At 38.2% G+C, this 10,808-nt stretch overlaps 1 protein-coding gene and 2 non-coding genes across 4 annotated transcripts; all 3 read right to left on the bottom strand.

Annotated features, from left to right (window-relative positions):
- Positions 1-4,010: 4,010 nt before the first annotated feature.
- On the bottom strand, positions 4,011-4,082 carry trnah-gug (transfer RNA histidin (anticodon GUG)). The gene has a single exon. It is a non-coding gene; the product is annotated as a tRNA-His (tRNA).
- Positions 4,083-4,842: 760 nt separating this feature from the next.
- trnah-gug (transfer RNA histidin (anticodon GUG)) lies at positions 4,843-4,914 on the bottom strand. The gene has a single exon. It is a non-coding gene; the product is annotated as a tRNA-His (tRNA).
- A 575-nt stretch (positions 4,915-5,489) lies between these two features.
- On the bottom strand, positions 5,490-10,808 carry LOC113009747 (fetuin-B-like). 2 transcript variants are annotated; one of them, XM_026148245.1, is made up of 8 exons: positions 10,698-10,808; positions 10,388-10,610; positions 10,121-10,234; positions 9,172-9,250; positions 6,983-7,149; positions 6,616-6,729; positions 6,122-6,256; positions 5,490-5,886 (listed from the first exon to the last, which is right to left on the bottom strand). In XM_026148245.1, the coding sequence occupies exons 2-8, from the start codon at positions 10,586-10,588 to the stop codon at positions 5,632-5,634; spliced, it is 1,065 nt and encodes a 354-aa protein (XP_026004030.1). In that variant the 5' UTR covers positions 10,589-10,610; positions 10,698-10,808; the 3' UTR covers positions 5,490-5,631. The 2 variants fall into 2 exon arrangements, with proteins under 2 accessions (XP_026004030.1, XP_026004029.1); XM_026148244.1 differs by having other exon boundaries at positions 10,388-10,808.

Below are 10,808 nucleotides of genomic sequence, written 5' to 3' on the forward strand. Positions count from 1 at the left end.
TGTCAATTAATGTAATTTGTTGCAAAATGTTACTCCAGTGGTTTCTTTTTATTAACACTTACTTTTCCAGTTTTTTTGTTGTTCCTTTTCAAAAAATTGTGAGATGTGTTGCATGCCCAACTCCTGTCCTAATGTCTTTGGAAGTGGGATTCTACGATGATCATAAAATGTATGTTACCCTTTAACCACCCAAGATTTGAGAGCAACAACACAAAGAAATCAAGGACTGCATTAATAGTTAAAGATACTTTTCTGCAATTGTAGCCCTTGGCGCTATGGTGGTGGTTACAGTGAATGGGCACAAATGATAGAAGGTGGCTTCTTGAAGTAAACGTGAATTTACCAAGTCAAGTATCAGGGATTAATTAGTCTAGGTAAATGCTATGCTGGTTACATTGGATTGGAGGATAAACTGTGTTTTTGAGACTGCCCCATTTTCACAGACCACCTTTAAATCATAAAGGGGGGAAATAAATAAATACAAGAAAGGTGAGGTGGTATTTTCCATTAGTTTCAGGTGGCTGAGGCATGAACATATTTAGGAATTCCACTCATACCACTTCATCATATCTATTTTGCTTTCCCATGAGGAAGGACCTTGTCTGAGACTATTTACCACAACATTCATCCACACTAAGCTGGTATTCTAAAAGATGCTCACTTCAGTAGCTTTATCTTAACTCATCAGTTTAGTTTTTAGTGTGAATCAGAGCCCTGTTGTTCTTTTGGTACCAACATCATGCACTGTTAAGGTCAGCAGGAGCTTTGAACCTGGGATATCTTTTGTCTTAGCCACAAGCAACAAGAAAAACACAGACACGGTAGGTTTAAAAGACAGTCCGCACACAACACACACACATGCATGCATGCACAGCCTTACACATCTTGAGGGCCTTTTAAGCTAAATTAATAATGGAGATCTTTAAAGAATGTGGGCCACACAACAAAGAAGACAGACAAGAAGGGAAGCAGCGGGACAGCTAATGACATTTACAATTGTGCCTGAAGCTGTGTAGCAACATGCAGTATTAAAAGCTGTCTTCACTTCACACTTGGGGGTAGATTAGTACAGATATAATCTGCCTCTGTTACAGCATCCAAGCACATAAAAGGCTTATACAACCCAGTGTTAATTATGTAGCAGGCTTGGACGTGCAATTAAATGTAAGTCTTTGCTGTGCTTGTTTGTAAAAGTGAGTGAAGTCACATAGATGGTAAAAAAAGAGGATCAACTGAAAGATATGTTTGACGAGATAAATTAGTCTTACAGTCACTCCAGTTTGTAATTTTGATTCTCATAACAACCACCGTTGATTTTATTGCAGTGTTTGTTTTAATGGTGTTTTTGACACTCATGCCAAATATCTGCAACACTGTCATGTAGCTCATATATTGTGGTTTACAGAGGAATTTAAAAGCTGTATCATTCATCACTTTTAGGATCAACCCAAACTGATGTGTCTATAGCAAGCACCAACATCCAAGGCTGAAGAATGAGGCCAAATGGGGAACAGCCAAATACAGAGTGATTTCTGAAGTAGCCACTCGAAGCTGGCTCCAAAAGTGTTTCAGTGATGTAGACTGTATATAAACGATGGATATAGATGATGATTCACCTGATAGTTTTAAAATACACTTTTAGAAGCTTCAATGTACCATTCTACCATTTGTTTGAGTTTTCTTTGGCTATATTTATTTGTTTTAAGCCAGAAGGAGATTTAGGTCAAGTTAGTTAAGTTACAAGGTAACACTAGCAAGCTTGGGTAGCAAGATACATTACATATATTTGCTTACTAGTATTAAGTAATAAATAAATGCTAAATAATTATTGGAATTTTATTCACCTAAACTGATGCAGAGATTTTCTTTTTGACCATGCTGTAAAAAACAGCAAGCCATATTTTTTTTTTATGACAGAAATCCATTAAAAGAGAAATACAATCAAGAATACTGCAAAAAGGTCCAATCACACCAAGAAGGGGGCGTAAAGGCTACAGACACAGACTGGATACAACTGCTTATTTCCAAAAAAGAAAAACCCAGATGGCGTCCAAAATTCTACTGTTGAGGTTTCAAATTGCTATGGCCAGAAAGCAACGGGTAGCCATTTTTATATACAGTCTATGACCAACAGTTAGTTTGGTTTTTGGTGAGACTGTGGCTACTTTGGCACATTTGCTTTGAAGTAAATGCTCAGCTTGATGCTAGCATTTACTAACATTAAAATGTCAGCATCATACTTGCAAATGAAGATGCAGATATTTTGACCTCTTGAGAATATACTTTAGGTATACAGTATACATTTTACAATATAAAAATTTTAATATTGCATACTTTCTATATATAACCACTGTGAAAGCGTTGCAACTACTTTCACTTTAAATTCTGACTACACCCACACATAAGCTACATAAGCTACAAAGCACTTGTTTTTACTTCATTTATTATTTTCTATGCTATTTTCCATGCTCAGGGTTAGGTTTATTCTTTATTTTAGTTAATTGTTATTTAGTGGTGTGAAGGGAACCTGCAAAGTAAGAATTTCATTGCTCTGCGTAACCACTTGTGTTTTGCAGTGTGACAATAAACTTCTTGAATCTTGAATCTTAGGTATAACTGAGCAATTGTGAAAAGTCCTGTAATTCATCCTGGAGATGGCATGAATAAACATTTACAATACTTAATGCTAATCCGTGATATATTGTAAAAACATGGGTGAGACTTCAAGTTTCCCATGGTGCTACTAGGAGAAAAAGTCAGGTAGTTTTCTGAGCACTATAAATATTCAAATGCAATTTTATGGCAGTTTAGTTAGATTTCAGCCCCTGCAGCCAGTTTGGAAGCACAAAAGTGCAGCAGTTAATCCAGTAGCATAAAGGGAAAAAAGAGAAAACTCTGAAGTTATCTTTTAGGATTACTGGACAAACTGTCCAGTGTGAACTCGTTGAAGTGAAAAGAGAGATAAGGCTGACACCATGTGGACACATCGTAAAGTGTGTAACACTGGATTGGTTAACAGAAATAAGAGGAGAATTAGCTCAGTTTCCTTGTCTTCTATTAAGAAGAAACCAGTAGTTTTGAATAGTATGGCTTGTTATTTCCAGTGTGATTTTTGCATCTCATACATCTTTTTAATGTGTTAGAAAACACAATTTATGTAGGCTGTTGATGTCTGTTTTAACACAACTGTCAACACAGATGTGGTAGCAAAGCATTTGACAGATAAAAATAACCACATGTTGTTCTTGGCAGCCAGAAGCCTCTTTTATAAATGAGTATATCAATTTGTATTTCTACATGAGATGGCAGTCTGCCAGGTTTATTCTTCTCCTGAACCGGCCTACATTCTGTCACAGTGCACACTGTGTGCTTCCGCCTTAACGGCACACGAAACTTTCACCACAGATGACTGCAGTGCTCTCCTGTTGTGGGCATCACGAGTCAGCCAAGAGCCTAAAACTGTCTAAAAAGAAAGAATTTGCTGTCTGATATGACAGCAGAGAAGAAAACTTTTTTAAAGGTTGTATTAGTTACAATACATTTGTAAACTGATTGTGTATGTGTGTGTAATGGTACATACACACACACACACACACCGAAGAAAGTGTTATATTCATAGATAAACAGCTGATGATGACGATGATTACATTACGTTTTACTTTTTCGTAAAACAAAGCCATATATAGACATACACATATGCGCACATACTACGTGTACACACACACACATATATATTCATAGACATACACACGTATGTGCTCAAACAAAATCTCACGTGAAGTAAGAACTCAATCACCGAGTACGAAATGGAGTAGGCGGAAATATGTACACACTTATTGCAGCCACTCTATCTATTCACTGTGTTCGTGTCATCCCTACTGGTATATACTCGCTATACAAAAAAGAGAGAAAAAAGTTACAAAAACCTACGTATAGAGATATAATTATTGGTAATATCTATACGACCAGTAATGGATTTCATACTCTTACAAAAGCACTTTGGCAAAAACTGCCGTGACCCGGATTCGAACCGGGGTTGCTGCGGCCACAACGCAGAGTACTAACCACTATACGATCACGGCGAGCTGTCCTCAGTACGCCAATTTAACCCGGAATATTTGATCCCATAGACGTCACCAGCCCCCCAACGGAATGGCCTGAGATACCGCCGATCGGTCTGGGAAGTGCTGAGGGTTGGTGTATTTCTAATGCATTTCAGAGCTAGATATTATTTGTGCTATGGGCTCTCCAACATGTGTTCAAAAGCTGAAGTAGCTAATGCTTTTGTAGATGCAGATTATTGGTTTTAAATACAACTCTGCTGCTAAATGTTTCAATGTATATTACTCATTAATGGATCGTAATAATGATCTAGTAGGCTAATATAAAGTATACAATTTTGAAATATGCATAATGAATATAATTAATTTTCAAAACCATGAGAATTCCCAATTTTTATGTAGTACTATGGGATTTAGAACACAAGAATTTTACATTAGAGCAGGCAGGATATCGCGAGTTACCGCGAGATACCAACATTCCTGACTTGCTTACTGTGTTTCAGAGAAAGGGATGATAAATATGGAAACAAAAGTTTTGTCTCTGTGTTTTTGGAGCAACAGCAAATCTTTCTGTCTTGTCTCTGTTCAGCACCAATAGATATCACATTTCACCTCTACAGGTTTCTTATCTTGAAACGAAATGCCCCTTTTGCCGCCAGGGTTTCTGATTTCAAACTTATTCTCATGAGCCACGTGTGAAGCCTCTGTGAGAAGAGAGAAAACAAGCAGATCTGATTCTGCATTTCCAACTTTGGAGCTTAATGTCTGGAGAAAGTAGTTATGCCGTGGCCCGGATTCGAACCGGGGTTGCTGCGGCCACAACGCAGAGTACTAACCACTATACGACCACGGCAAGTTGTCCTTGAGAGTGTAGGTTTTATCTGGAATATCTGATCCTGCAGACGTCATGCACACCCTCCCTCCTCTCCCCCCAATGGAATGGCCTTAAATACTGCCGATCTGTCTGGGAAGTGCTGAGGGTTGGTGTATTTCTAATTCATTTCAGAGCTAGCTATTTTGTGTGCTTTGGGCTCTCCAACATGTATTCAAAAGCTTAAGTCTGCAGATCTAAAACTGGTAATGGAAACAAAAAAACATCTATCATTTAGATATGATGAGAGGCAATCAAAAACGTGATAGCCTCTTGATAAGTTTGTTAACTTATGCTGTTTAGCCTACAAATAGGCTAAACTGGCCAAATCAACAAATAATGAGGTCATACATACCCCCCTGCAAAATAATAAAGTAAAATAAATAAATAAAACAACCCCCCCAAAAGTAATATGTAGCTTAAAATGAGAAGAGTTACTTTTTAAAAATAAAATGTGTCCAAGAAGTTGCTACAGTGGGGTCATTATTTGATTAGGTAAAGTACCGATTTGCTAAACTGATAGAAATAAATTATACAACTTCCAGCTGTGATAAATACTTTATTTAAATGATCAATGAACAGTAAAGACAGATTTTTTTTCTGTATTAATTGCAAGGTTTTAGTTACCATTTCTTGTCTTGAACTAATTGCAATATGGTTAAAAGCAATCTCTGGACTGAGTACTGAAGGTTCAACCAATCAGAGCCTGAGATTCCGTAAACCCAGATTGTGTCTGCGGGGTCCGGGGCAGGAGCTGCCTGCTGGTGAAGCTCTGGGAGAGGCAGGCTGATTCACCACAGTCCCAAGGTTCTGAGACACGGAGAGTGTAATGTCTGGGCTGGGTGAGTCTGAGTGGAGGTGCTCATGGGGATGCAGGTGAGTGTGGTTATGCTGCTGGTGTTCAGTGTGCACACTGCCTGCTTTTGCGTGAGCCTGCGCCTCCACAGAGGAAGCCTGAAAACGGAAGATAGTCAAGAGAGCGGTGGTGCTCAGCAATGAAGCATTTGTCAACATTTTCGAACTGTGTTTTAAAAACCCTTTAACAATCAAAATATCAGAAGTGCAGTGATAGACTGTGAAGATTTGTGAACTTTTTTTTATTTTTTATTTTATTTTTTTTAAAGTTCACAAATTTGTGATTTGTGAACTTTTTTTTATAATTTAAGTCTTGTGTTGTTCAAACAAGTACCTGAGGTTCATAGATCTCACATTTCACCTCTACAGGTTTCTTATCTTGAATCAAGCCATCCCTTTTGCCACCAGGGTTTCTGATTTCAAACTGATCCTCACGAGCCACATGTGAGCCCGAACAGAAGCCTCTGTGCTGAGAAGAGAGAAAACAAGGAGAGCTGAGCCTGCATTTACAGCTTGGGGGATTTTTGTTTGGAGCCAGTGGAGATTGGATGCAGTACACAGAGCACACCAAAGGTGAGACCAGGCACATGAACATAGGTTTAAACATGATAAATTAACCACCGAGTCTTAAGACAAATATTATAATTATAAATTGAGTGTAAGGTGCATTACTGGTCTTTAAGATATCTATGCGTATTCTTTCATCACTGTCAGAGGAGTTTCACATTCAACAGCAGATTATTGGCAGTTTTTCAGCTTCAGCCTGGTAGCAGTCCAGTTTTATGAACATATGGTGAGTAAACAGAGCATTATTTTCTCATTACTTACAGCAAACTGACAGTCCATAGGTGTGCAGCGGCTCAGTTCACTGACATCTGTTTCCCTTGAACAAACTGTCTCCACTATAGTGAATTCCACAAAGTAGGACGGACCAACAACCCACTGAAAAATATATTTATGAAAGCCTAGTTTAGGACAGAGGTAGGTCAAAATAAGCGAACTATGACCAAAACTAGTCAGATAAAATTGCTAAGAGCTTTACATTAGGTCTAGTCTTTTGAAAAGAATAGAAAACTAAAAGTACTTGCTTAGAAGAAATCACACATAAGCTTAATTTGTATTCAACCTGTTTCTTTACTGACTCTCTGCCTGCGTTTGGTTTCTTTTTCTTTTTCATTTCTTTTTCTGTCTTAACCTGTGAACTGGCTTTCGTTATGTTCTCCAGAGTAAAGTAGTTGGCCAGGCGGCTCTCCTCATTGAACCTCTGCAGGCAGAGATTGGCCGTCTCTTTGACAATGGGCTCATTCAGATTTTCGGCCGTGGGACAGTCTGGGCACGTGTCCACCACTGCAGTAGCTGGAACTGAACACAAGGATCAAGAGGTTCAAAGGTCAAAACAAAATTCTGAAGCCTGAGGGTCATCCTGTCTCAATCAATCAACTCATTTGTCACTTCTAGGCTTGACTATTGTATTTAGGTTCTTCTAAAATCTCTATGAAAATACATGATTTATCCAGAATGCCACAGCAAGACAAGATAGAGAAACGGAATTACTTCACTAGTGAGTACACACTGTTAACCCTTGTGTGGTGGATGGCATTGTTCTCAAACAACAATTTCCTACTCTGAGCACACAAAGCACTTTTTAAATACAAGCCATATTTGCCAAAGCACTTTTATGCCCAATTGATCTAACATTAATACACATTCCTTCACAGGGAGCAACTTCGGATTGGCACACAGTACTGAACCAGCCAGGGCTCAAACCACCAACCCTCTAATTATTAGAGGATCATGTTATTAGAGCAGCTATGCTTGTAGGTTTGTTGGACCCTTGCTTTGTTTTGTTTTTTTTTAATTTGTAATTATAGCAACCATAGAAATTGAACCCTTAATAGATGTTTACTTTATCCCTATGTCAACCAAGACAGACCACATCCATGTTTCATATGGGTTATTTACCTCTGTTAGAGCCAATTTCTTAATAAAAGTGAGATTTACTAAAATTTAATAGAAAAAGAAAAATCTGTCATTATCAAGATATGGGTCGAGTTTTTTATTTTTTTTATTTTTTTTTAAGCAAAGTTTATTATAACTACTGATGTTTATTTCTTGGAACTTGAAATTGATGAGATTCTTGTGAGTCTATAGTTCAGCCCTCAGAAATGCATCTGCCCGTTCTGGTTTACTAGTGATGGGAATTCCGGCTCTTTGTAGAGAGCCGGCCCTTTCGGCTCCCACCCGGCTTTTCAGGTTGTTTTGTTGCTTTAATTAATTTATTATCAACAACAATATAAAATTGTTGTCATAAAATGCAAACAACAACACAATAACATATAAATGAATATGCAAAACAAAAGAAAATGCACATTCTCTGTCATATAGGCCTGGGATGATTTTTTGGGAGAGGGTTTTCCTGGTTGGAATTGCATACACAGGATTCAGTGCATGAATATTCTTTCTGAATCCTTTAACATCCACAACTGGAAATGGTTGAAAATCAAGTGCAGTCATTTTTGCCAGGTCTTTATCAATTGAGTTCTGTCTTGTGGTGAACCACTGGAGGGCTCCACTCACACCCAGTTCCTTCCATTGCACTGATGGGTGGACAGTTCTCAGCCGCCTGCGCAGGTTGTTTGTGGAGCCGGCTCTATATGATATCCTTCTCTTGCAGACTCTACACTCTGCCTTTGTATTGTCAATAAAATTGAAATGGTTCCAGATTTTGCTTCTTTTCTTGGTGTCACTCAGTTTCATTACTATACCTTTCTAATGTGACGATGTTGTCTCTTGCAACAACCCTGGCTCTCTTTCTCTCCCTCTCCTGCTCTGTTCCTGTGCTACTGCGAGTGTAACTATCACCCCTTTTATCATGTTTGTGCATCAGTATTTTTAGCTTTGCTAGTTCCTGACAGGTTTATATCGAGCTGGCTCAGGTGCTGCTGTAGCACCTGGTTAGTACTGAAGGCTAGAGTCCTCACTGCACGGGTCTGGGTCTGACTCTCTGCCCCCACACCATTTCCTGTGTGTCATTATTCTTCAGTCTGCCCCCACTTCACTCTCTAATGTCTGCACTGTCCTGTTCACCAAAGACAACAAACTCATATTCTGAAAACTCTTCCTCTTTGAGGTTTTTTGATCAGAGAATCTTCTCACCGTCTTGCTAATTTGTTGAAAAAAAAAATGCAGAGTTGTTCCTACATGAGGGAGGGCTTTAGATAAAAAGACAGATGTAGGTGATAGAAATGTAACAGTGTTGGAACTGTTGTGTGAACAAAACAGAGTCTGATTGCTTTCTGTGGCTAAGACGCTGTAAATAATTTTCTGTTTTATACAGTGAAGTTGACAAAAATACAGAAGAGTCTCAGTGATGCTTTGATCTACCTTCACGAATTGTACAGGAGTAGCTTTGTAGTTTGACTTGAGTGTGAACATAGGCAGATACTTGACACTCTCCATACACCTGAAATACACAAACACATTTATACAGTAGCTAAAGACACATGTACGTGTAAGAGGTGAACCACAGCAGCTAAGAAATTTCATACATTCATAAAAAAAACTATCTATTTACACTTTACTAAGCTCATACATGCAGAACATATGAATGTATGCATTACAATGCAGTGCTTTGTAAAACAAAGACAACAGAAGACTCACTGTATTAAAACTCTGAAAAGGTTGTCGCTGCAACTTCTGGTATTTTAAGTCAAATTTTCTGATAATTTTATACAGCTTTACTTAAAAAAGACCTAAATATTTTTTGTCAGTCTGGTATTGTGAAATGAATCAGGATCTATAACTTGGGACAGATATGTCAAAAAATGTCAAAGTATTGGCCGGTAAAAAATCCACCATTCAAACTCTCATTTTGAATTCAAGTTTTTCAGATCAGTTTATTTGTACAGCGCCAATAGTTGTGCTGAGGTGACTCTAACACTATAAAATAAAGCATGTAGAATACTTTTTAACATTACATTCTTGGTTACAAAAATAAAGAAAATGAAAATTTCCTTTAATTTTGATGCCGGATTATAACAATTTATATCACAAAAATATCATTTTTGTCCTGATTGTCCTGTGCAAATAGTGTCAAAAATGCTGGAGTTTCAAGATGCTAGTTATAATGTAGTTATGTGTGCATATTTTTCATTTTGAAGACCTGGGTCAATCCAATCACAAATCATATTTTTAAAGATATTTTTTCCTCTGCCTCCACAATAAACATTTGCCTCCAGTAAACATTTCAGGCTTTTATCTTTGACATATTCACTTTCAAACATCGTCTCAGATTATAATGTGTTCTGTGACATGTGCATTGCTTGGTACTTACTGGAACATTCCCAATATTTCTGACTTCACATTGTTTCCACGGTTTTCCACTGGTGATGTGGCATTTGGTCTCCATGACATCGATGGTTAGTTTGTACAGAGATCCATCTTTCCCCTGGACACATTCATAAATAAGCAACTCTATTTTCTTTCTTCCTTTTGTGACTTTTCTAACATAAAAACAATATGGCTGCTGGTCAATATGTTGCAGCATGCCTTTGTTGCATGATCATGTCTTTGTGCATGCATATGCATAATTCACCCTGACCTGTTCTGGAGTGTGAGACAGATCATAGAGCCTGTTGAGGCTCCAGATGTATCCAATTTTCCTGTCCTGGTTGATCTGTTCCAACGCCTCTTCTGCCACTCGCACTGCATCAGGGCTCATGCAGCCTGGAGGGTCCGAGGCCTCCCCTCCCTGGGGCAGCAAAGCCAAACATACGACCAGCAGGTACACACTCATCCTCATCTAACACACATACAGACTGGTCCTAATAAAACAAAAAATCCCACCTACTTGAATTACTAAATCTTATGCTGGCAGATCATTTAATAATGAAACTGAAACATGCATTGACCTGGAAATCTTCTTTTGCAGGACCTAATAAGTAATCCCAGTTTTTACACAAAGAGTTGTGAGAGACACATGTGAGACTGATGCTGGACTTTCTCCTCTTCCTGAAAGGATG

This window comes from Astatotilapia calliptera, chromosome 17 (assembly GCF_900246225.1).
Source record: "Astatotilapia calliptera chromosome 17, fAstCal1.2, whole genome shotgun sequence".
Classification (NCBI taxonomy): domain Eukaryota; kingdom Metazoa; phylum Chordata; class Actinopteri; order Cichliformes; family Cichlidae; genus Astatotilapia; species Astatotilapia calliptera.